We start from the raw sequence: 27,123 nt of genomic DNA, 5'->3' as shown, positions 1-27,123 counted from the left end.
CAATTCCAACTGATACCTGGCAGTTAGGGGTTAAGTACCCTTGTGTGTTTTTCTTCATTATCGTTGTCCATTGTCCTTAATTACCCTTTTGCATTGACCATAATTACCTATGTGCATTGTCCATAATTATCCATGTACTTTAATTCCCCGTGTGAATCAACTGTAACTACCCTTGTGCAATCTGTAGGCATCACAGTTAATATGTCACCTTTTATGGAAGCGTTTTTCTTCTGCTTCAGGTGAGAGAGCAGGTGCATTCTCCATCATATGCAGTGATAAGGATGAAGCTGCACGTGTGATGTCCCAGGTTAAGATCCTGATCCGGCCACTTTACTCCAACCCTCCCCTTCATGGTTCACGCATTGTGGCCACCATTCTTGGATCCCCAGACTTACAGTGAGTCATCATATCCATCTGTACATCCATTCATCCAACCTCTTTTAAATAAATAAATAAAAAACCTCTGTCATATATAGTGACCTCTCATCCAATACTGGAATTAGATCAGACACCACTGCCTTACTGGACTAATTCTGTACTAAACAAATACAGTAATATACCTTACGGGGAACATTAAGGCACAAAACTTCCTTGAATGTTGTAAACACATCCACACACACAAAAATGCAGTTTAACCTATGTAGTGAAATACCATGAGATTCTTGCATGTCTTCATAAATAAGGACAGATAGCAGATTAAAAAATCTTGAATCAAACATGGGATCAATTTGTTGATTTATTCTTTTCCCTTAGCTCTTCATAGGATTTTTTGCATATTTTCTGAACCCATTTTCAGTACCAAAATAACTGTCTTAATACCAAATTTGGGGAGGTGGTAGCTGAATCGGTAGAGAGGCAGCCTGCGGTCCTAATGGACCCAGGATCGAATCCCGGCTGGGGCAGGGAACAGTTTAAGGATTTGAATTTCCTAAAAGCAGACTTTACTGATCTACTAGATGACCCGCCAACATGTCTTAAAAATACCCCCGCTAATACCAATACACCAGTCATGTATGAGACAGCCCTGGCATGTATTCAATATGGACAGTGTGTGTTAGTGCTGAAGTGGTGACATGTGGAGGTGTAGGGGGGCTACTGGGCCTTGGGATAGGTCACTGGCCCTGAGAAATAGGCCCTGAAGCCTTTGCCCAGAGTCAGACACTTAAAAAAAAAAAAAAAAAAAAAAGGTGCAGCTAAAAGTATGGATCCTGGTAATGAGACACAAATATTTCTCAGGCGTCAAACAGTCAGGGTAATTTTGAGAACTGAAATATTTTTACTTTAAATAAAATGCATGAAAGTGTGGCAGCCCAGTCAAGTGTACCAGTGGTGCTCAGTGCCAACAGGGCCTGATGTGTGAGAGTTATGGTCAGGATAAAATGGTGAGAGACAGGGGGAGGGAGAAAAAGTGTCTTGATCCTGGTATTAGCCTATGACATAGAACACATTCCTTTTTCATGAGTTGTCTCTTTGATCTCGAGCAAAGAAAAATTGAAAATATGTAAATTATTTAAAATGTATCAGTTTGACATTTTGTAACAAAAATTTTCCTTTTCCTTCAAAATTTACGATAAACATCATTGGTAAGCATGCACAAGATGTAACAGTTATTGCAAATGTAGGCATAGCAACCTCTGTATTGCATTCTTGTTTGTCATTTCGTATATGTAATAAACACTGATTTTGCAACACAAGTTTGGCATGCATTTCTCACCCTACATTCCAAATGCCATCTACACCTGTAACATTTTGTGTTAAAAAAAAAAAAAAAGTTACATATTCCCTGTATTCAGGTCTTTATTACAGTGACTACACAACCTCCTTATAAGTCTGTTTCCCCCCACCCCCCAAAGCATAGTGCTGTAGTGCAGTTTTATTGTATTCCTATAATTTTTTTTAAAATCTCGTGACTTTTCAAACTCATCTCGTGACCCCTTTGGGGGTTGTGACCTACAGTTTGAAAACCCTAGCCTTATGCCATTAGACCATCAGGCGTGTAATTTACTTCTTGCATTTAACATAAAGTTGTTTAGTTCCATGTGGCTGAAAGACGTCAAAGGGATGGCTGATCGAATCATCTCCATGAGGAGTAAACTGAAGGCCAATCTTGAGAAGGAAGGGTCTGTGAGGAACTGGTCACATATCACTGAACAGATTGGCATGTTCTGCTTCACTGGCATGACACCTGACCAGGTTAGTCATATGTTTACTAAGTAATTAGTCTGTCTGTCACTGTCTTTTGTATCTTCCGTTATTCTGCCATGTACAGTATATGCCATATATTACATAGTGGTAGGTGGTGGCGACCATCATCCACTCACTTGATGTAGTGCTGCCTACTTCTTCCTTAGCCTTTATCATTCTTTTTCTGTGCCTGCCCTCCTCTCTTCCTATTTCTCCCATCTTTCCTGTCACTACTTAATGCTTTTCTTTCCGTTACAGGTGGCTTTACATTGAGTGACAAGCCAAATGGTTTCGTGTAAGCCAAGAAACCATTTACAACGCTGGGTGGTAACCATATAACCAAACCATATGTGCTCCCTACATGTCAAGTGGGTTGGTGGAGGGTTAGTGCCCCTCCCTGTAAAACAAATAACTCAGAGTCAAATGGCCACCCCTTACGGGATTATGGCGTCTGGCAATAGATAGAGATAGATTATATGGTATATGTGTATGTTTAGTCTCCCTTCTTGTGAAGAGGATCCAATTCAGGCCAAAGCTGTTTTACCTTCCCTGTAAACTGCTTACCCAAATGTGGGTAAAATGTCTTCCATAGTCAGTCAGAATTAAGTTGCATTGAATGTTTTTTCTTTTATATTAACTCTCATGGTCGGACAGCTCTGTATTCCTGTCATCATCATCATCATCATCATCATCATCATCATCATCATCATCATCCGGACCTCCCTTCCCACCCTAGGGCAGGGTGAGGAGTAGCGGCGTCCAGACGGCCAAAGATTACTCTATTACCTGTATTATTATTTTGTTCAATTGAGAGGGAATTTTAGAAGACAGAAAATGTTACTGTCACCATTACCCACTAGTAGCCCTCTAGATAGGAACAGCATTGGTATTCTGTTCCTGCTATCATCAGACAGTTTTATTTAGCTAAGGGTGTGACATAAGATCCTTAAGTTCATAGAAAGTCATAGAAGATTATGTACTGATGCTAAAGTTCCATTGCTGCCTTTAAAGTATGCTTGATAGTTTCTCCCAATTTAGTGTTACTTGTATGGTAAAGCGAAAGGGTACAACAAGGACAAAAGGTTGCTGGTTCCTTGAAAGCAGTGATAAGAAACAGGGAAGTGAGCATAGAAGTGAAAAAGTTACTACATGACAGTATTGTGATACCAACTCTAACGTATGGAAACGAAGCTTAGACCTTGTTGGAGGGACACAAGTCAAGAGTGAGAGCAGTGGAAATAAGGTATTTGAGAGGAGCATGTGGAGTTACACGGAGAGACAGACTGACAAATGAGGAAGTGATGGAGCGTTGTCGTCTGGATGTGGATGTGGTAGGAAGTGTTAGGAGAAGCACATTAAGGTGGTTTGGCCATGTGGAGAGGATGGAGAGTGAAAGACTGATGAGGAGAGTGTATGTGAGTGAGGTGGAGGGGGGGAAGAGGGGCAGGGGAAGGCCAAGGATGAGGTGGAGGGATGGAGTGGAGTGGTATATGAGGGAGGGGTCTGTGAGCTGGGAGCAGGGCAGTGAAATGGAGGGGGACAGGGTGACATGGAGGCGATTTATTTGTGGCCACTCTCGTTTGTTTCATTTTGTTTCGTTTTTAAAGGCTCCAACTTTCTTGCATGCGTTGGCCTTGGTCACCTAATGGCGGCACTTCATGCTGCACGATCTATTGCAGCCTCCCTGTTCAGTCCCTTAACCCTGAGGTCACACTTAATGACCTTGTCCCATGTCTTTCTCATTCTGTCCCTCATAATCCCACCCCCAGTATTAACACTTCTCACCTTCCTCACCCAATTATCAATCCCCCATCCTCTCCACATGCCCAAACCATCTCAATCTACCTCTCCTCTTATCAATCCCCCATCCTCTCCACATGCCCAAACCATCTCAATCTACCTCTCCTCATCACAACACCAATACACTCCAGTCCCATCCTACCTCTCAACTCTTCCATTGTAAACCCAGCCCCCCCCAGACCTTGCACGCAGGGACGCACTACACATCCACCTAATCATTGTCATTTCTGTACGTCTGAGCCTGGGAATATCCTCCTCCTTTACTGCCCAGGTCTCACTACCATACAGCATTACATTTCTAACACGTGCTGCATACAAAGACCCCTTAGCACATAGGGAGAGTCCTCTCAATGTCAGGAGAGGTAAGAGTTCCCTGAACTTCTTCCAACCACTTCTCACCCTAGCCACAGAGCTAGCTCCAGCCCCACCTCCAGGACACAACATGTCTCCCATATAACAACTCTTCCACATACTCAAGAGATTCACCAGCAAGTTCAATCCTTTCACGCTTGACAATCTCCACCTGCTCTCTCCGACATGCCTTGCACATAAAATTGGCATTATCTTACAGTCTACCTCTGATACCACTACATCTCTTGTGCACCCATTTATCACAAACACCGCACAAGATGGAATTACTTCTCACGCCCTTGTGGCAAACTGCACATGGTCACTCTCCCTTGTCCTTGACAGTACCACCACCAACCCTAGATATCATCACTTTTGTTTTATCTGCATTTACTCTTAAGCCTTTGTGCCCCATACCATCTCTCCACTTCCTAAACCTTTCCTTCGCCTCCCTTTCGTTCTCTGCAATCAACACCAAATCATCAGCATACAGCATCTCCCACAGGAGTCTGTTTCTGAAGTCACGTGAGAGGGCTTCAAGTACCATGATAAACAACATGGAACTCAAAACTGACCCCTGATGCACACCAACGTTCACGGAAAACTCATCACTCAAATCTCCATTCACTCTTACCTGGGTGTGAGCACCCACATACATAGCCATAACCACCCTAACCAACCACTCCTCCAAGCCAAGTTTTCTCATTGCCCACTTCAGCACCTCTCTAGGGACTCTGTCAAAGGCCTTTTCCAAATCAACAAAAACAAAATACAGATCCCTTTTCTTACCAATATATTTTTCCTGAAGCTGTCAAACAATGAATATGGCATCAGTGGTCCCCCTACCTGGCATACACCCAAACTGCATCTCATCAATATTCGCTCTTTCTAATCATACCTTCTAAAACTCTCCATTACCTTCATAATCTGATCTAAAAGCTTTATACCTCTGTAATTTCCTCTTTCCAGGGCATCACCCTTCCCTTTATACACATTTACAATTACACTCTTCAGCCAATCATCTGGGACAACACACTCATAAATAATCGTATTTATCAGGTCAGTGACTAACCTCACCCCCATATGTCGTGAGCCTTCAACATTTCGGCAGTCAACCCAGACACACCTGCTGCCTTCCCCACCGTCATCCTGCCTACTGCCTCACTCACAGTAGCAGCATCAATCAAAGGCCAAGGGCCAAACACTGGATCTGCTGGCTCCAAACTTTCCCTGTCCCAGTCAAACTACTCATTCAACAACCGACTATAATGCTTTCTCCATGCATCTTTAATATCCTCACTGTTCACCACTACTCTTCCTTCATCATTCTTCACACACTGCTCACCTATAATATCCCGATTATCCCTCTTCATCTGATTTGCCACCTTAAATATCATATTTTTTCCTTTCCCCATGATTTAGGTTATCAAGTAATAATCTCTGTGTCTCAGACTTTGCCCTGTATACCTCTCTTCTAGCCCTCCGCTTGGCAGCCAAGTATTCCTCCTTGCTACCACCCTTCTTCCATTCCTGGAAAAGCCTTCTTTTCTCCTTAACTGCAGCTTCTACACCCTCATCCCACCACCAAGTTACTTTATTTCTTGGTGGTCCTCTTGTCCAGCCGCATATTACATCAATAATCCCTGTACTCTGTAGGATTAAGGCGTCTGGCAGTAGATAGATAGATAGACATTCTGGACATGGGAGAACTGTACGGTGTGTGCTTTCAATCCTTATTTAGTTTAGGGATGTTGCAGGCAAAATGCAACTTTGAAGTGTAGCAACTTCATTTAGACATGCCTTTCATTTGTGATGGAGTAAAAAAAAAAAAAAATCAGAACAACTTCATAATGAATGACAAATACTTTATATTTAAATTAATCCTTTATCCATCAGCAGCTTTATACTGAAGCTGCTTAATGTGCACCGAGGATGAGGTGGAGGAATGGAATTGAGAGGTATATGAGGGAGAGGGGAGTGAGTTGGGGGGAGGGTAGTCAAATGGTGGGTGATAGAGCGACTTGGAGGCATTTTGTCTGCGGCCACCCTTTGCGGGATTAGGGCATCAGGCTATAGATAGATAGATAGATAGCTTAATTTGCAACACTTTTAACACTTACCATACTGATTCTTTTCAGGCCAGTTAGTTTACCATATGTGAGTCATTGTTTTCAGATTTCTGTTTTTCATATAAAATTGTACCTTTTTACCTCTGCCAAAGAGGTTGTTTTCACCCCTGTCCATTTGTTTGTTTGTTGGTTGGTTGGTGTGTGTGCATGATTACACAAAAACTACTGGACGGATTTCCATGAAACTTGGTGGAAGAATGGGCCTTGGCCCAAAATACACTCCATTAAATTTTGGTGCGGATCCGGATAAATGTGCGGATCCAGGAATTTTTTTTCACTGTCTTAAACATTGCGAGTTAGGCTTTTTAAATAAGGAGCAACACTAAATGTAATCACAGCTCACCAGATATGAGTATGGCATGATGGGGAAAGGTGAAATCTTGCATATAATTACTGACTGGTTTTTGAGTGCTGAGGAAAGTAGCTGTGCTGAGAGGGAAGGAGTAGGTTGTCTGCTGTTCTTTTGTATTGATTTCATTGGCTGTTATTGCTAGGGATCCTGGCTAAGGACATGATGTGTATGGTGGTATACAAATATTTATGCTGCTTTTTAATTTGTGTTTTGATTTGGAAGGAATTTGAGTGTACAATGGAGGAATGTAAGAAAATGTTTTGGAAGGAGGGAAAGAAATTTAGACAGGGTGATAAAGAAGTTAGTAGGGGAGTGAAGGATAAAAGTGGTAGATTGATTGTGGAGAAGGGAGAAAAAGAGAGCAGATGGAGAGAACACTTAAAGGAATTGTTAAACACAGAGAATGAAAGTTACGCGAGTAAAAGTGGCTGGGGAATGGCTGGGAGAAGGAGGGAGGTGAGAAGAGAGTTTGAGATCAGTAGGATGGAAGTAGTAGAAATAATGAAGAAAGTCAGAATGGAGAGAGCCCCAGGAATGGATGGAGTATGTGGTGAAATGCTGAAGCATAGGGCAGAGATAGTAGTTGAATGGATATGGAAGATGTGCAGACCAGCCTGGGAGGAAGGTAGAGTCCCGGAGGATTGGAAATCAGGTATAATTTTTTCCCTGTACAAAGGAAAAGGGGTTGGTTGGGGTGCTTACCACCCACTCACTCGATGTAGTGCTGCTCTTGGGGGCCTACCCATTCCTGTCTTCCGTCCTTCTTTCCATCCATCCTCTTCTGTCTCTCTTTCCTTCATTCTTTCCTCTTTCTTCTGTCTGCAGGTGACTACACTGAGCGACAAGCCAAATGGTTTCCTGTACACCAGGAAACCATATACCACGCTGGGTGGTAACCATATAACCAACTTATGGCGCCTAGTGGTCTAGTTGGTAATTAAGGCTCTCCCAGTGGATTGAGCCTTTGCAGGTTTATTTCCAAGGGGTGATTGGGGTTTATTGCTCATGTAATGCCACACAAAGATGGGTGAGGCTGGTCACTCTCATCTTAAATGTCAGGATCAACTTGCCTAGCCCTGGGCTCCTACTCTTCTTGTGGGGCGGCATAGGATTTGCTGATGGATGGATATAATAGACTGACCAGTGTTTGCATGTAATGCATTTTGTACATGTAGGAAGTTTGTGTGTGTGTGTGTGTGTGTGTGTGTGTGTATTTACCTATTTGTATTTACCTATTTGTAGTATGCAGGAATTGAGCAATGCTCGTGTTGTCCTGTCTCCATATCCACATTTATCAAGTCTACCTTTACACACATGAATGTTTTTCTCATGCACCACCTCTTTGTCTAAGTCGTTCCAAATATTTAAGTATTTACCTAATATACCTAATTGTGATATACACGGAATGTACTATGCTCGTGGGTTTCCGTCGCTGTTTCTCAATAAGTCGAATTTAGCTTTAAACTCGTTTAAGTTTTTAGACTGGACGATTTCTTTGTCTAGGCTATTCCATAAGTCTATACTTCTGTAAGGAAAGCTTTATTTCTTGATATCCTTCAAGCAGCTTGACTTTTTCAATTTCATTCCGTGTCCTTTTGTTGCTCTCTTATCCCATACAAACAGATCTTCTTTGTCAATTTTATCTACTCCCACCATGGTCCTGAACACCGCAATCATGTCTCCCCTCTTTCTCCTTTCCTCTAACGAAGGCAAATCCAGTTTTTCCAGCCTCTCTCTGTATGACAGGTCTGTCAGACTGGGGACCATCTTGGTTGCTGTTCTTTGTATTCTCTCAATCTTGTTTATATCTTTCTTTTTGTGTGGGGACCACACCACCACTGCATATTCTAACCTGGGGCGGATCATGGCCACTGTCAATTTTTTCATCATTTCCTCATCCATATAATGAAATGCTACTCTTATGTTAGTCAAGAGTTTATAAGTCTCTCCAACTATCTTGTTAATGTGCTTTTCTGGTGACAAACTATCTTGGACCAGCACTCCCAAATCTTTCTCTTTTCTCCTTTTTGTGATTAATTCATTACCCAAAAAATAATTCAGTGATGGTCTCCTGTTACTTTTACCCATTTCCAATATTTTACATTTCTTTACATTAAATTTCATTTCCCACGTCCGGCTCCAATTGTGTATCCTGTCCAAATCCTCCTGCAGTATTTTACAATCCTCCTCAACCTCTATCTTCCTCAAGATCTTTACATCATCAGCAAACAGACTTGCTTAACTGTTCACTCCATCTACCATATCATTTACGTAAATCAGGAACATTACTGGCGCCAACACTGAGCCTTGAGGGACTCCACTTGTTACTTCCCTTCATCCAGACATCTTTTCCTTTATTACTGTCCTCATTTGTCTGTCTCTGTGTATGTGTGTGTGTGTGCACGTGTGTGTGCATGCATGTATGCTTGCTTGCATTTGTGTGTGTGGATGCCAGAATTGGATTTAGTGATTCAGGCTAGGGTGACTAGAAGGGGCTGGCAGACTGGAGTGGCTGCTGGCCATCTGCAAAAAGAAATGAAGTAGTCTCCATTAACTTGGCTTTGCTCAAATGTTCCAATCCACTATCCTCCTTCCGGTTGGCGAAGGGGGAGTTGAGGGACCTTTGGTGTGTTTGGGTGACACTGCCATCTGGATACACTGGTACCACTGCTGCAAAGCATCCCTCTCCATTATCCTTTAGGGACCTATACTAAAAGCAGAATCACCAGAAATTGCCTAGAACTTCAGCATATGTCTGAATGGGCAAAACAAGACAAAATGTCAAGTATAACATAGAGCAACACACATCTTAAGGGACTGTGTAAATGTTGTTGCAGTGTCCTCCATATCATGCAGAGCAGATGGTCAGTCAGAGAGCAGCCAAATATCACTGCCTTGTGATCAGTGACTAATAGTTATGGCATGTGGAGTAATGAAAAGCACCTGGTGCAGGAGGGTGGTGGTAGTGGTAAACTCAGACGTGTAGTCACTCGCCACCTCCGTACTTGCATAACTCTTGCCTCATGTCTAGGCTTTGCAAGGATGATTCAGTCCTTTCAGCTCAGAGTCATAATTATTATATTACTGGTACGAGACTGTTATCCAGTTTAGGAGAGCCCCTAATTAATAAAGGGATTTCTAAAGGCTCTTACAGTTTAAAAAGTACTTAAGTCTGAAAATTATCTGAATATACCCTAGCAGAGAATATTTGGTAATATAAAAGATGTCTTTTACAGGAATTGATAAATGATAAGACGTACCAGTACCTAGGTTGGTGTACTTTTGCCTTTGAGATTGAGCAAAGAATATAAAAAACTTGAATGATGGATGAATAGTAATTCTATCTATCTATCTATTGCCAGATGTCTCAATCCTGTTTGGGGTGGCCACAAACAAATCGCCTCCAAGTCGCCCTGTCCCCTGCCATTTCACTGCCCTGCTCCCAACTCACACCTCCCTCTCTCATATACCTCTCCACTCCATCCCTCCATCTCATCCTCGGCCTCCCCCTCCCTCTTCCCCCCTCCACCTCACTCACATACACTCTCTTCGTCAGTCTTTCACCCTCCATCCTCTCCACATGGCCAAACCACCTCAGTGTGTTCCTCATAACGCTTCCTGTCACATTCACATCCACACCACAACGCTTCTTTATATTCTCATTCGTCAGCCTGTCTCTCCCTGTGACTCCACAGGCTCCTTTTAAATAACTAATTTCCACTGCTCTCACTCTCCTTCCAACAACGTCCAAGCTTCACTTCCATACGTTAGAGTTGGTATCACAATACTGTCATGTAGTAACTTTTTCACTTCCATGCTCACTTCCCTGTTTCTTATCACTGCTTTCAAAGAACCAGCAACCTTTCTTCCCTGCTGTACCCTTTCAAGCACTTCACCCTCCAAACCTCCATCCTTACTCATCACACTACCCAAGTACTTAAACGTACTCACATTTTCCAATTCCTCACCATCCAACCTCGCTGTACATTCACTGACTTCACCTCTCTCAAAGACCATCACTTTACTCTTCCCTACATTCACCTTTAGATTCCGTTTCTTACACACTCTCCCAACCTCATTCACCAAGCCTTGCAGCTCCCCTTCGTCTTCACTCAACAACACAGTATCATCTGCAAACAACAGTACAGGGAGTTTCCAAACACTATCCTCTCTCACCAGGGCCTCTCCAACATCCACTACTCTACCTTGTACCTCTTTTATTACCCCATCCATGTACAGATTGAACAACCATGGAGACATGACACATCCCTGTTTCAACCCAACTTTCAAAGAGAAAAATTCACTTAGTTCACCATCCACACGCACTGCAGCCTTCGCACCATCGTACATACTCTTCACGGCATTCAAGAACTTACCATCTACTCCATATATTCTTAACACTTTCCACAATCCTTGTCTATCCACCCTGTCATATGCTTTCTCCAAATCCATGAAAGCTGCATACAACTTCTTTCCCTTCTCTAGAAACTTTTCCACTAAAGATCTAAGAATGAATATCTGATCTACACAACCTCTTCCCCTCCTAAAGCCTCCCTGTTCTTCTCCAACTAATTTCTCTGTTCTTTCTCTAACTCTGTCACTAAGTATCCTACCGTACACTTTCCCTATTATACTAAGAAATTTATTTTATTTTTATATTTCCTTTTATTACATCAGGATAGGATTTTCCTGTGTGTTAATATGGTATGCTAATGCTGATCATGATGTTATTTGTGCACAGGTGGAGAAACTAACCAAAGAATACTCAGTTTACCTGACAAAGGATGGGCGGATCTCAGTTGCTGGTATTGCATCTACAAATGTTGAGTATCTGGCTCATGCTATGCACCAAGTCACCAAATAAAATGTATACTCATATTTTAACCATTATGTATGAATTCATGAATAAAGCTGTATGTAAGAACTGGGAACTTAAATGATTTTATAACACTGCATATATATATATATATATATATATATATATATATATATATATATATATATAATGTGTATATGTATTGGTTCAGCTCTGTCACATTGAAATTTAGATGATAAGTAGCAGGAACACCCTTGACTGCTACTGTAGCTACTCCTTCTGTCTAATGTTTGTCATTTAATTTGAATCAGTGCTATTAAATATGTTATAACAACAACAACAACAACACACAATACATCAACTGTCAAATATTGCCGGAAATTATGTATCCTTGGTTTTACCTACAATATACTTCTTATCTTTAGATATGTTAGGATAAATAGAAATTACATGTATGTTGTTGACTGCAGCAGCACTGGATTATAGTAGTTTTTGTTCATGGTCATTTATATATTTTGGTAATTGTGTCTTATACATATTGAGATTTGGGCATTACTATTCAAAGTAGCTCATGAACCAGTATGATAATAAGTAATTGAAAATTAATTTCCCACAAGGATTATGCACCATGATAGTCAGGATAACCTATAATAATTCATTCCTTTATATTTGAATATTCAGCTGGCCCACCCACATACAGTAGATTCTTGCTGGAAGTGTTGTATATTTATTGAATTTATCTGCTAGGCTACAGGAATTTTAATTATTTAAATAATTTTAAGTTGAAGTCTGTTATTACCTGTAGCTGTATGTTGATGGTAATTTAGGAATTGGTTAATACATTGTGCTGTATAATTATTAATGTATATTGTGTAATTATGGGATATTACTGTTCACAGGTATGTGAAATGGTTACTACTCTGTACAATATATAGTTATGGGACTTTATTATATACAGGTATGTTTACCCTGTTGACCCAGGGTCATCTGAGCATGAGCCTGGTAGACTGCATGCAGAAGTTGCCCTTTTCATACTGTCCACCATCCTCCTTGCAAGGGGGAGGCAGGAAACAGAAGGATGTTTGTGTAGTCAGGCAGTGGAGCGGCCGAGTTATATTGGTACCAGTGTGAAGGTCCTCTTCAGTAGATATTGTCCGTATTACAGCAAAATACCATAAAGCATTGTTATAGAGATAGGTTAAAGGCACCAAGCTGAGTGATATTAGTTATGAGTAGCTACAATATTGCATGACATGTTGTATAAGTATACTGTATAATACTGTACTCATAGAAAGAAAATTGTATATAGTTTGAGGGACCTTTTCTTTATCATTACATACAGAAATTTAGAACATATGAAAGCAAGTGCCTTCATTGACTTTGACCTGCATCACACCATGTTGTTGTTCTTAATGCCTCTGTTTATCTGGACACAAGCCTGGTGGACTGCAGTCTTGAGTTTTCCTTCACTCTACAATCTTCCTTTTGGGAGTTATGGAAAAAGTTAAGGGACATTAAAGTCTGTGTCTCCTGGGGCTAAGGTGGACAGTTTTAAGGCAAAATAGACAGTACAGCACTTCCTTATTTTTTACTGGGGTTTTGTGGTAGATGGGGGCACTCAACATCCACTCACTCGATGTAATGGTGCATTCAGGTTCCTGCTCTTTCCTCTCCTCCATCCTTGTTTCCCCCCATCCTCTTTTGTCTTTCTTCAGTCTGTCCTCTTCCTTCTGCCTACGGGTGACTCTACACTCCCTCTTCTGTCTTTCTTTCCTTCATTCTTTCCTTATCCTTCTGCCTGTGGGTGACTCTACACGACTCTACACTAAGTGACAAGCTAAATGGTTCCTGTACACCAGGACACCATATACTATGCTGGATGGTAACCATATAACCAAATTTTGGTGCCTGGTGGTTAAGTGGGTAATGTTGGTGCTCCAATCGGATTGAGCCAGTGAAGGTTCATATCCAAGGGATGGTTGGGGTTTATTGCTTATGTAATGCCACTCAGGGATGAGTGAGGCTGGTCACTCTCACCTTAAATGTCAGGACCAACTTGCCTAGCCCCGGGGTCCTACGCTTCTCGTGGGGCAATGTAGGATTGGATGATGAATGAATGAATGTTAGATTACCAAAAATAATGCAGATGCTTCTTGCTTAGCCTTTATCATTCTTTTTCTGTGCCTGCCCTCCTCTCTTCCTATATCTCCCATCTTTCCTGTCACTTCTTATTGCTTTTCTTTCCTTTACAGGTGACTTTACATTGAGTGACAAGCCAAATGATTTCCTGTAAGCCAAGAAACCATTTACAACGCTGGGTGGTAACCATATAACCAACTCATACGTGCTCCCTATGTGTCAAGTGGGTTGGTGGAGGGTTAGTGCCCCTCCTCGTAAAACAAATAACTCAAAGTCAAATGGCCGCCCCTTATGGGATTATGGCATCTGGCAATAGATAGATAGATAGATTAAAACTGTGAATACTTCTCATGACTTAGGAATACAGTATACCCCCCATGGGTTAAAATTTCCATTCATTGTATAGTGGTCAACATACGGAAGCTACCTACCCCCTCAAACACCAAACCTATTGCAGTTGTGGGGGGACTCTGGGGTCTGGGGCTGGGGCCTGATGTTGGGGGTGGTGGTGTACTGCTTCCCCTGTCCTCAGGTCCTAGTCCTTGACCCTACTAATTTTGCTTGGTCTTTTTTCTTCTTTTCCTTCTCTTCTTTTCTTTCCATCTTTCGTGAGGTGTGAGAGCCTTGTCGATGGGATGCAAGGCTGTCCCTTTTTTTTTCTGTTTGTCGTTAATGGCCTCAGGGAAGTATGGGTACGACAGACCTTTGTTTCACTATTTTGCTCTTGCTCCAGATCTAGATTCTCAGGAGTGAACCAGTTTATTTCCTGCTTTACACATTTGGCTCACCATGGCCAGTGATGGAGTTTGTAATTATTCTTAAGGAGCAATGGGAGATGCTCCTCTTAAACCTTCTCCTAGTCTGGCAGATCCCCCTTCCCCTACTTTTCCACCCCTTTCCTGCTCTCCCTGTCCCCCTTCTATTTCCTCTTCCTCCCCTCTCCTCCCCACTCCCCTCTTTCCAAACCCCTCCTTACCATCTTCCATTTTTGGGCCTCAGACATGGTCCAAATATTTCACCATTCACCCTACCACCAATGACCTCTCTCTCTCCATCTCTGTCCTCCAACAAGCAGGGTCTGATATTACATTCTCTGCGTGCCCAAGTGGTGACCGACTCCTAGCTGTTAAAAATGCAACAAGTAAAAAAGGTATTATCACTGACTGACCTCTCTGTGAATCCTATCCCTGTGGTCCCAGATCATCATCCATAATCATCATCATCCATCATCATCATCATCATCCATCATCATCATCATCATCATCATCATCAACAATCATCATCATCATCATCATCATCATCATCATCATCATCATCATCATCATCATCATCACCCGGACCTCCTTTCCCACCCAAGGGCAGGGTGAGGAGTAGCAATGTCTAGACAGCACAAACTCACCCAATCCAAATGGGCCATGCTTCCATTCACTCATCATTCAAGCCCCCGGAATCCTGGCTCTATCGGATACGCCAAAAACATTCACCACATTCTGTAGCTTCACACAAATGTTTCCGACTGAGTCAATCCAGATGCTGCTACGCTCACAAGGGGTGCCAAAATCCCTGATCAAGCACTTCTCCTTGCAACATTCATCCAGCCAGCTCGATCTGTGCCAGTTCCCTAGCCTCACTGACTTCCAAACCTTTCCTCCTCAAACACTCTTCCACCATATCTCTCCACCTTCTTGGCCTACCTCGCCTCCTCCCTCCTTAAAATTCACTCAGATATACCTTTTTCACCACTCTGATGTTATCCATTCTTTCCTCATGATTATACTATCTCAGTACACTGTCTTCAATTCTGGTGTCCACCAACTTCCTCACTCCACACCTTTCACAAATCACATTATTTCCTATCCTATCCACCCTCTGTACTCCACATACATTCCTCAGCACTCCCATCTCCACTGCTCTTACTCTTGACTTTTCGTTTTCATGCCACACCATAGTCTCACATCCATATGTTAAAGTTGGCACTAACACTCCCTCATGTAAGCCTCGTGCAGCTGCAACACTCAAGCCTCTGTTTCTTATCAAGGCCTTCATTGCACCTGCTGCTTTTCTTCATTTTGTCACTCTACTTTCAACTTCTTTTGCTCATTTTCCTCTCTTTTTCTATCACTGTACCCGAGTATTTGAACTCTCTCACCAATTCCAGTCACTCTCCATTCACTGTAACATCACACTGGGAGTCACCTTCTCTCTCAATAAACATCACTTTACTCTTTTCTACATTTACTGTCAAGGCACGATGCTCACAGACATCAGCAAAACTCTGCACTAGTCTACCAAGTTCTTGTCCAGTACTTGCAGTCCCAGATGCACAAAAATCTGTCACTGGTCTAATCCCATCCCCCATCTCCTTGCTGATTGTTGTCGTGGGGGGGCTTTGGAGACTTTTTTTTTTTTTTTTTTTTTTTTTTTTTTTTATATAAAAGAACAGAGGAAGGAAAAACAAATGAGTAAAAAAAAAAAAATCCATACACCAGATTACTGGCGTCCTCCGTTCATAAAATATCTGTAACAGTTAGACGAACAGCTGTGGGTTGAAATTTGGAGGGAAACAACTCTAGGGAAGCGAATTCCAGAGAGATGCAGTTCTGGGCCTGAAAGAATTCTGATAGGCAGAAGTTCTGCAATATGGCTGAGTGACATTCCAGTCATGAGCGCTACCAGATGCCCGTGTAGCACGAGGGAAGGCATGGAGAGGTGGCACCATGGACGCAACTTCGTCTGAGCATTTGCCAAAAAAATATCTAAAATAATGCAAAGGAGGCAACATTCCTTCTTACATGCAGGGGAGGTAGTTTATATGTAATGACAAGGTTGTTAATGATTCTAACAGCTTTGTTCTGAATTTTGTCTAGTTGTCTTAATGCAACCTCTCCACAACCATTCCACAAGGGTGAGCAATATTCAAGCTGAGAGCGCACATGACTTATAAATTATAGCAAACTGCTCATCGGCGAAGAAGTTACGGATTCTGTACAATAATCCAAGTTTCTTTGAGGCGGTTTTAGCAAGTGATCTGACATGAGAGGTCCAGCTGAGGGCACTGTTAAGTGAGACGCCAAGAATTTCAATACTTTTGGAGATGGGAGTATTAGTAGCATTGATGGTAATGTACGAATCTGGCAATATGTGTATTAGTAAACTGTATATATTTAGTTTTACTAGCATTAAAAGAGACAAGGTTGTTTTGTCCCCATTCACTGATCGTAGATAGATCTTGATTTATGGAGATGGCTGTACTGAGTTGAAAAGTAGAGATAGACTTTGTAAATGGGTGTCTGAGTGTGAATGAACTATGTAATGTTGAGTCATCCGCATATGAGTGAATGGGATTGTGGGTGTCAGATAAGAGATCATTACTATGAATCAGAAACAGGGTTGGTGCCAGAACTGGTCCCTGCGGCACGCCGGCGTTGAGTGGAAATTGGAGTATACATCATCTACTTTTACTCTTATTTTCCTGTCACTAAGATATGAAGAAATCAAAGGAACAAAAGACGTTAGTCCATAGCAAGGGAGTTTGGACAGCAGGGAACGGTGCCATACTCTATCGAAAGCTTTAGAGATATCAAGAGCTACTGCATGAGTTTCTCCAAAAAGATCAATTGATTGATGGATGGTATGAGTTAAGAGTTTGAGTATGTCAATGGTGGATCTTTCGTGGCGAAAACCATATTGTCTATCACTAATTAAGTTGTTGGATTCAAGATGTTTAACAATGTGCTTAGTAATTAAAGTTTCAAATACCTTACCAAGAGAAGATGTGACAGCTATTGGTCTGTAATCGGAGGAGTCAGACGAACTTCCTTTCTTCGGAATTGGGTGGATATTGGCTTCTTTCCATGAATTTGGGAATAAAGAAGTACGTATGCATAGTCTGAATAATTTAGCTAGGACAGAGGCAAGTTCAGGGGAACACTTTTTCAAAACAAATTGGCGGAATTCCATCTGGGCCTGGAGCTTTGTTGGTAGGTAAATTGTCTAGGATGGATTTTACGTATCTTGTCTGTATTTTAAGTTGGGCAATTTCGGGAGAATCAAGTTCCAGTACTGAGACATTCTGGCTGCTATCGTCTATGGTAGAGTTTCTGGCAAAGGTACCGGCAAAGATATCTGCTTTCCCACGCGGGTCATTTGTAATGTTGCCATCTGAAGATTTTAGTGAGGGAATGGAAGATGACTTGTTAAAGTTATTATTGAAAGAATTATGAGTTGACCAGAATATTCTATTGTCATTAGGGCTGTTAAGTAGTTTTGATGCTTTTGAAGAAAGTTTGATTTAGATAGATTTAATACAGTTTTTGCATGATTTCTAGCAATTTTAAATTGGGAGAGTGATTCAGATGTTTTTGATTTTAAGTAAGTTATATGCTAATGACTTTTGGGCTGTTGCTCTGGCACAGTTGCCATCAAACCATTTTGGAGAGTTCGATCTTTTAGCGAACTGTTGACTTGGTATGAATAAATCCATACCAGCTAGTATTAAGTCACAAATGTGGGACTGGGTAGAATTGGGATCACTAGAGATGAAAGACTGCCATGGAATGTCAGCAAGATAACTTCTAAATCCATCCCAGTCTGCCCTATCAATTAGTGCCATCGGGTCACCCTGACAGGTTCAGAACGGGGAGGTGTGGAAGGGTTAACTAATGAGGCTTTGATGAGATTGTGGTCAGAGGATCCAAGTGGTGACCGTACCTCTATCCTGTATTGATCTGGATTATTTGTCCAGAATAAATCCAAGAGATGGGCATTATGGTCAGGATTATCAGGTATTCTGGTTGGTTGCTTTACCAACTGGGTGAGATTAAACGATTCCTCAAACAGCTCGCATTCTAGACCAGCGTCGCCAGTCCGGGCAGAATGCAATAACCATTCAACATTATGTATGTTAAAATCACCCAAAATGGTAATTTCGGTGCCAAGGGCAAGGTTAAGGTTACTCAACTGAGTGTATATGGAATCAAATACACTGGGTTCCGAAGAAGCATTGAGGGAACGATAAACTATACACAAATTTTGGTAATGTTTTGACAATTTAGTTTATATAATGAGTAATCAAAAATGAATGAAGTGAAGTTTAAAAGAGCGTCAACTGCATATTGGGATTTGATATAAGAACAGGTGCCGCCCTTGTTACGGAAGTTTGTAAGGAGATGGTAACCGGGAAAACAAAATGGAGATAATTTATATCGGTAGAGGATGAGATTTGTGGTTCTGTGAGGAAAAGGGCCAAAGGGGATATGGACTTGATGTGTAAGGGAGCTATAACAGGGTACCTTATGAACTCCAAGGTGTGTGGAAGTCTGGTTGCAGGGTGGATGGGTACCTTATGAACTCCAAGGTGTGTGGAAGTCTGGTTGCAGGGTGGATGTTGCACTTTCATCTCCAGTCTGCTCTACCCTCTCCCCTTTCCTCAGGTCGCTGCTGCTGCCTCAAGTAACTTTGCAAGGCTCTTTTCTTCCGCTATTGCTTCTTCCTTCCCTTTCGCCTACTCTCTCTTTTCTGTCTGTGGCTTTAAATGAGAGTAATTTTCCTCATTCATCAAAATTCTCATCATTGGCATAGAGTAAGTTGCAAAAGGAAGGATTAGGGTGTGCCCGTGGGCTATTGGTCAGGCCAGTTGTGGGGATCATGGTGGTTTGGCACCACCGTAGTGTGTAGACTTCTGCAGAGGCAGACTTCTGCAGGGGTGGAACTGCTGCTGAGCTGCAGCTTTCGGATCCGGGGGTTCTGTTGCTTAGTGGTAGGACTCTCGGCCAATAGCCGGTGACCCATCATTGTGCTAGGAGGCTTAGTTCTCCCACGTGGTGTTGCTATCCCTTCTAGGGTAGGGTAAGGAGTGCATACTTGGAGCTTGATCCCTACGTAGGTCGTTGGCCGGGCCTCTGGACTCCGGGTCCACCCAAATAATCCTTTCTTTTTCAGCCGTCATGATGAGCCTTTTCCTCCTGAGCAAAAATCATGGCGGTGGTTTCTGGTTCTGCCGGATTTTTGACCCCGATGACGACTCCGGCTTCTCCTCTTGGTACTTCTCGGACTCCGTCCACTGTTCCCTTACCTTTTTCATCCTACCCACCAGCACCAACTCCTGAGTCCTGCCACACAGTCACTTCCATGCTTTTTTTTTTTTTTTTTTTTTTTTAATAACAACAGAGGAAGGAAAAATAAATGAATAAAAAGGTAATCCATACACCAAATTACTGGTGTCCTGTGTACAGTACCAATCTTTGTAGCTGCCCTTGACCCTTTTCTGCCTTCTTCCCCTTCCTCCATCTGTCCATCCTGTATCTTCAGCTTCCTCGTTCCGTCCGTCTGCTGCTTTCCGACTCGCTTCTACTCCGACCACCCCCTTTTTTTTTTTTTTTTTTTTTTTTTTTTGCCCTAGACCCGGTCTAAGTATTTTAATATTACGTCCCAAACAGATGACCTCTCACTTCATCTCTCCCTGCTGCATCAGGTAGGTGCCAATGTGATGTTCTCTGTAAGACCAAACGGCTCTCGCCTCCTCAAGGTCCAGAATGCTGCTCAGGCAGAAAGAGTTAAAGCATTAATGGACTCCTCGGGAAATCCCTTCCTAATCTCTCCGGACGTCCAGTTAAATTCAACTACAGGTATATTGTTCGCTGTCGCTCCTACATCACTTTCGGGAATAGGAATTACCCCAAATGTGCGGAAGACATAAAACCCATCCTCTAAGAATTAAATCGCCAGACTATTTCAGTGCAGTGTTACACGATCCCTCCCAGGGGATGCCGCCAACAACCAGCCAACATAGCCAAAATAATATTCCAATCCTGTAATCTTCCATTCTCAGTTATTATTGGAGGCACAGTTCTCGATCAAAGAGTAGGCCTACTGTACATTCCTCCCTTTTGTCAGTTCACCACCTGCTGGCGATTTGGTCACCTAGCAAAGTACTCTCGGTCTCAAGCTGTTTGTCCTGCGAGCTGGACACCCAGCGTCCGCCTGCATATCTACCATCCGATCCTGCCCAACTGTTGGGGGCAACATACAGCCTCCTATAGGAAATGTCCTACATACATCTTAGATGCCGAAGTGTCTCACATCAGGTGGAAAACGGGGCTTACCCTCCATCGACAAACACGTCACTTGAGGCAATACCCTGGCATCTCCTATGCCCGTGTGTCCAAACCCACCCCTACGTCACAGGTTTCAAGCTCTTCCAGTGTCTCTACTTCTATTCCTCTCTCAGATTCTTTTGCCACTCTTGCCTCTCTTCCTGATTCCTCTTCTTCCCATCCCTCTCTTGTTTGTTCTGCTCCCTCCACCCCACCTCCTTCCCATACTGTATCCTCCCGTCCTTCTCCTCCCTCACCTTCTCCCCGAGCTAACAAACGTAAGCGTACCGTTGTATCCTCTCCATCTTGTATTCCTGGTCTCTCCCTCTTTTCCTCTACTGCTCAGCCTATACAGCTTGTCCAGTGCTCCCCCTCCTCCAGACAACAGCACCATAATGCTATATCATCAGCTCACACTCAACATGTGTCTTCTATGGAAGCAGAATCCCTACAAATCATCATCAATTATCTTCGCCGTACCTCTTCCTTGCCTACCCTTGTCACTGCAGACATATTCCCCCCCTTCCTCACTCCCCCCTACTCCCATTCCTCTTGCCTCTCCTGGACCTTCCCCCCCCCCCGTTTCTGTCTTTCCAGCACCACCTCTTCCCGTTTCTTCTGTTTCCCACTCTTCCTTTATTCAACTACCTGCCTGCTGTATGATCTCTACATCCTCCCTATCTTCTCCGATCGCTTCCATTCTTGATTTACCTATGCCTCCTGGGTACTCTCTCACTCAATGCCGTAAGCAGTCTCTGCGGTCTTCCTACACTTGGTTTTCCATAGGCCGTCACTCCTTCAGTGGAATATTAGGGGCTTCCGTACCCATCGTACTGAACTTCGTTTTCTTATTTCCTCCCATGACCCTCTTTTTATCTCCCTTCAGGAAGCCATTCTTCATACTTCCCCGGTACCTATCCCTAGCTATATTTTTCTTGGATCCCCTCCTTCATATGAAACTGCCCTTCTTATCTGCAATGATGTCCCCTTTGAACCTCTTCATATTTCTTCTTCTGTCCCTTATACTTCTGCTCGTGTCTTTGTCGGTGAATCACTGTTAGCTCAAGAATTTCTCATCTCTCTCAAGAATGTCATCTCCATAAATCTGATTTTGAATCCTTACTGATTTCTTTTACGTTGTCAGCTGAGGAAGCTGTTAACGCTCCTATTTCACTTCGTGAATTAATATATGTGTAATGCTAGGTGTTTTAGGGGCCGGCTTCCCGTCTCGTAAACGCCTTGTGTGTCCCGGGGCTCACTTTCTAGACCGGAGCTTAGACAAATAGGAGAGAGGTAGGACACAAAAACTCAAGGCAACAACCTTACACGTGTATTACTAAGTTGGACAGGGGAACGAGTAGATGTCACTGATACAGATACACTGGGCAATTATAACTCTTACGTCTAGATATGGGTTATCAGTATCGCGCAGGATACTGCTTGGATCAAAATGAATAGCACTTGGGGCAGAGGTTTACGTATTATTAGTTATAGGAAGTCTGGGATATATATATTCGTGGAGTTGCTGATATTGTTTCCTGTTGGTAAGTGTTTCTTTGGCACTGGGGTCTGGATATGGTTTTAGTATTAGGAGGTATTATCTGGTGGTAGTGTAATGACTATGATAGACCCGTCTCTCACTGGGTGGCTGTATTCGCAGTTGCACTGTCACTGTTACCCTACCACTCTGGTATTATGACTGACTTCCGTTAGATAGTTAGTTCACTGCTGTGCCTCTATGTTACTGGGTCACGGACACTGTACTATCAATGTCACTCCTTTCGGATCTGGGCATCGTGGCGGTCAGGTAAAAGGGCGGAAGAGGTGTCACAGCCTTACTTCTGACAGGGCTGGGTTCCGCCGGGGGCCTCTACATCCAGAGGCCACGGGATCACGAGCAGGGACGTCCTCTGTCGTCCGGGGCTGTGGGTGGCGAAGGGTCCCGCGCTCTCTGGGCTGGGGGTAGGAGTACGGCCCTCAGGGCTGGAGCCGAATAACTGCCTGAACTTCTCACTCAGGCACCTGACGGAGGACGAAGATCTCCGGCGTTGGGGTGTGGGGAGTTCCCGCCCGGAAGTCCTGGGGGTGGTCTGGGGTTCCCGAGGGCTGCGGTCCCCAGTGCTTGGCGGCGCCGTCAGAAAGAGACTGTGGCACCAGCCTGGGTCAGGGTCCGTCAAGTGGGCCTTCTTCAGAGCCGGTTGCAGGGAGCAGAGGCCGGGGGAAATCACGGGACCTCTCCAGTGCTCTTCTAGGCTCGGGACTCCCTCTGTGTCGTGGACTGGAGAACAGGCGTCAGCTCCCGACAGAGGAGCGGCTACAGGCCATCTCCTGCCTTAGGGCCCGGCTACTGGCTGTGGCCTTCTAGGGGCGTGGCTACCGGCTGTCGCCAAGGCCCGGCTACTGGCTGTGGCCTGGGGGAGGGAGCTGCTACCAGCAGACCCAAGGGCACCTTCAGAGTGGCTACAGGCCGTCTCCTTCAGAAGAGTTGGGCGGCTGCAGGCCGTCTCGAGAAGGGCACCTTCAGAGTGGTTACAGGCCATCTCCTGATTCCCCTCAGAGCAGCTACAGTCCGTCTCTTCAGGAGGGTTGAGCGGCTACAGGCTGTCTCAAGAAGGGCACCTTCAGAGCGGCTACAGGCCATCTCCTTCAGGAGGGTTGAGAAGCTACAGGCCATCTCAAGAAGGGCACCTTCAGAGCGGCTACAGGCCGTCTCGAGAAGGGCACCTTCAGAGCGGCTACAGGCCGTCTCCTGATTCCTCTCAAAGCGGATACAGGCCGTCTCCTGATGAAGGCAGGAGTGGCTACAGGCCATCTCCTTATTTCCCTCAGAGTGGCTACAGGCCATCTCCTTCAGGAGGGTTGAGTGGCTACAGGCCATCTCAGGGGTGCTGACAGGAGCTGGAGGAACAGTTTCACCCCAAAGTTGGTTGGGGAAGGCTCGTCCAGAAGGTAGTCTGGTATTCCTGCTATGGTGGTGGCGGGTGAGCTCTGGGTCATAGGGGCGCGCGGCCCAGGCGGACTTGTGCCGTTGTCACTCCGAGTCCTGGCATGCTGTTGTTGCTCCTCTATGGGCTCCTTGTGGGGGTGTCGGGGCGCCCCCTGTGGCACTATACTGAATTTTACCACCGTCTGCTGGGAAAAAGTCACGTCCCTGTGACTGGAGGTGGTAAACTTTGATGTCGTTGATGTTGTAGATTGGCTGTAGGCGTTGGAGGAGGGCGTGCCAGGCTGCAGTGGTGGAGTTTTCGTCTTGTTGTTCGTCACAGGTGAGGAAGAGGGTGGATGAGTCGGTGGAGGAGCAGAGGAGTTGTAGGAAATGGTGAGGTCCTCGGACTCGTTGTTTCTGTCCAAGGGGCGGTGCCCATACTGCTTGCTGAATCTTCATGGTGCTGGTTGTTGTCCTTGGTGCAGGGATATGTCAAACGCTGGAGATGGACGGTGAATGTGGGGTTTTATGCCGGGGTAATGCAGCATGATGTCTCTGGGGAGTGTAGGTGGCCGGGATTTGTGCTTGGTGAATCATGAGTGTGAAATGATTTAGGGCAGCGGTTGGGGTGTGATTTTGTGGCGAGGTGGGTGGGGTGGGAGAGTGGGTGTATTGGGCAGGTGGGCGGGAGAGGCGACTGGAGCGTGTGATGGTTATCTTGAGAATGGGTGTGGGTAGGGTGAGTGGGTGGTGGTGTTGTGCGGGCGTGGGCGGCGTAGGTGGAGTTGGGGGCGCGTGCGGGTGGCGGGCTGGGAGTTGTGGGGGCAGTGGTGGGCATTGGCTGGGGCGGGGGCATGGTGGGCATAGGGGGTGGGGGGGTGTGGGCGGGACACGCGGTGCTGGGTATGGGAGAGGAGGTGGTGGGTAGTGAGGAGGTGGGGGAGTGGCAGGGAGTTGGTGGTGTCGGTGGGTTGTCAGGTGAGGTGCAATGCGGCGTGACAGAAGGTGAGGTGGAGGCGGCTGGGGAGGGGGAGGGAGAGGAGGGGGAGGAGGAGATATAACAGTTGTAGGTGGTAGGGGAGGCGGCGTGGGGGTAGTGGGTGGACGGGGCGTGGGGGCAGGGTGGTGGGAGCAGGAGTGCGAAAGGGGCTCACATGCCGGTTTCGGAGGGTGCGGGGAGTGCCGTGGTACTCGACGGTTACCTGATAGCGGTTAGGGATGTGGATGATGGTGTGGGGTCCCGTGAAATGCAGTGCGAGTTAGTGGGGGGTGGGAGGCTGGGCTATCATAACAGTGGCACCTGACCTATAGGGATTGGAGGCGGTGTCGGGATGGAGGTCCAGGTTGTTTTGGAGGTGGGTCAGGCGGCGTTTGAGATGGTGTAACGGTCTGTTGTGGGGGATGAGGTGGGGAGTTGCAAATGCTGCCGAAGGGGCAGAAGGAGGGGTGTTTCCCCGAACACTCGTTTATATGGTGAAATTCCGTCCTCTTGGGGGCTGGAGTTGATGCCCCATTGCACAATTTTTACATGGGCGGGCCAGTTGTCGTCTTTGGTGACTTCTATCTAGGTGTGGAGCTGATTCATCAGTGTGCAATGGCTGCGCTTGCATATATCATTTCTTTGGGGCCAGTAAGGAGATGAGTGGGAGATATAACCAAAGATATGGGCCAGCTCCTCTCAGATCATACTGATTAACTCGGGTGCATTATCTGAGTGGATTGCTTGTGGGATGCCAAAGTAGGGGAACACGTCCCGAATCAGGGCGTCAGCCACTGCGACAGCGTGGTGTTCCTTTGCTGGGCAGGCCACGACGAATTTGAAGTACGTGTCAACGAAAGTGATCACGTACCTATAGCCTGATTTTGGAGGTAAGGGTCCCATCACGTCGATCGCCAACAGATGCCAAGGCTTGTGGGTGGTAATATGGCCCAATGGACCTGCGGTACAGGTGATGTCTTTACCGAGGGCACATGCACAGCAGGTTTGGATAATTTCTTTGGCAAGGGCGGAAGGATTTGGCACCCAGTAGGGGTCATTGAAGACCTGCAGTAGTTTTTTTGTGCCCAGGTGAATGCCACTGTGGGTGTGCAGGTGACATAAGGCGTCGAGGGTGGTGTCAGAGGCTAGGAGGATATGGCCGGACGGCGTAAGTAGGTGGTCGCCCTGGCGATACAGTTTCTTGAAAAGATGCTGGGAGATCCAGGGTGGTTGCTCTTTGCAATGCCACTGCTGGAGAAGGTCTGGCTCTGGCTGGGCGACGTGGATGGGGAGCCGAGAGAGGGCATCCACGTTGGTATGGAGTTTGCCGGGATGGTACGAGATTTCATAGTTGAATTCTTCCAGGGTTTCGCACCATTGGATGAGCTGGGCATTGTGAATGTCAGACTGCCTCAGTCACTGGAGGGACTGGTAATCAATGATGATGGTGACTTGGGTCCCGGAGAGGTATGCCCGGAAGTGCTCAAGTGCCCAGATGATGCCCAGGCACTCTCTCTTGGTGGCGGCATAATTTTTTTCCACGTGATTGAGAGTACGGCTGGTGCAGGTGATGATGTGCTCGCGGCCCTTTTGGACTTGCGCCAGCACAGCGCCAATGGCATTTAGGGAAACATCTGTATAGAGCCGGGATGGGAGGGCATAATCGGGAAAGGCCATGATGGGGGCGGAAACGAGCTTATCCTTAAGCTGTTGGAAGGCGGCTCGTCCCTCGTCCGCCCAGAGGAATGGTTCCCCCTTACAGGTCAGGTCGTGGAGCAGTTTGGCAATGTGGGCGAACCCCTTCACAAAACGGCGGTAGTATGACGTCAGGCCGAGGAAGGCTCAGATCCCGTGAATGTTTTGTGGTGGGGGTATGTCCGCAATGGTGCGGAGTTTGTCTGGGTCAGAAGATATGTCAGCCTGGGAGATGACGTGCCCCAGGAATGAGACGATTCTGGCGGCCAGGACGCACTTGGTGGGTTGGAGTTTGAGGCCTGCCTGTCGGATCCTGGTGAAAACCTGACAGAGGCGCTGCAGGTGGTCGGCCCAGGTCTGGCTGAAAACTATGACGTCATCCAAGTACGCGAGACAGATCTCCCACATGAGGCCACTGAGGACGGATTCCATTAACCTGGAGAAGGTGGTGGGGGCGTTACAGAGGCCAAAAGGCAAAACATTAAACTCATAATGTTTCCCGTTGCTGGTCGAGAAGGCAGTTTTACCTCTGTCCTCCTGGCGCACCGGGACCTGCCAATACCCTGACTGGAGGTCGAGGGTAGAGAACCAGGAGGTGCCATATAGGGAATCCAGGGAGTCGTCCATGCTCAGGAGTGGAGTGGCATCCTTGGTAGTTGCA

At 45.2% G+C, this 27,123-nt stretch overlaps 1 protein-coding gene across 1 annotated transcript in view; it reads left to right on the top strand.

Annotated features, from left to right (window-relative positions):
• Positions 1 to 12,943, top strand: part of Got2 (glutamate oxaloacetate transaminase 2) — a 110,564-nt gene extending 97,621 nt beyond the window's left edge. Inside the window, exons 8-10 of the mRNA XM_080282729.1 lie at positions 240 to 396; positions 2,034 to 2,193; positions 11,555 to 12,943. Of these exons, the coding sequence (XP_080138855.1) occupies positions 240 to 396; positions 2,034 to 2,193; positions 11,555 to 11,677 (440 nt within the window). The 3' untranslated portion in view covers positions 11,678 to 12,943. The remainder of the gene's footprint in view (positions 1 to 239; positions 397 to 2,033; positions 2,194 to 11,554) is intronic.
• The last annotated feature ends 14,180 nt before the right edge of the window (positions 12,944 to 27,123 follow it).

This window comes from Coenobita brevimanus, chromosome 94 (genome assembly GCF_032717465.1).
Source record: "Coenobita brevimanus isolate Jiangsu-jjx chromosome 94, ASM3271746v2, whole genome shotgun sequence".
Taxonomy (NCBI): Eukaryota; Metazoa; Arthropoda; class Malacostraca; order Decapoda; family Coenobitidae; genus Coenobita; species Coenobita brevimanus.
Note: the sequence above shows the minus strand (reverse complement) of the source record. Positions and strands in the feature narration are given on the sequence as shown.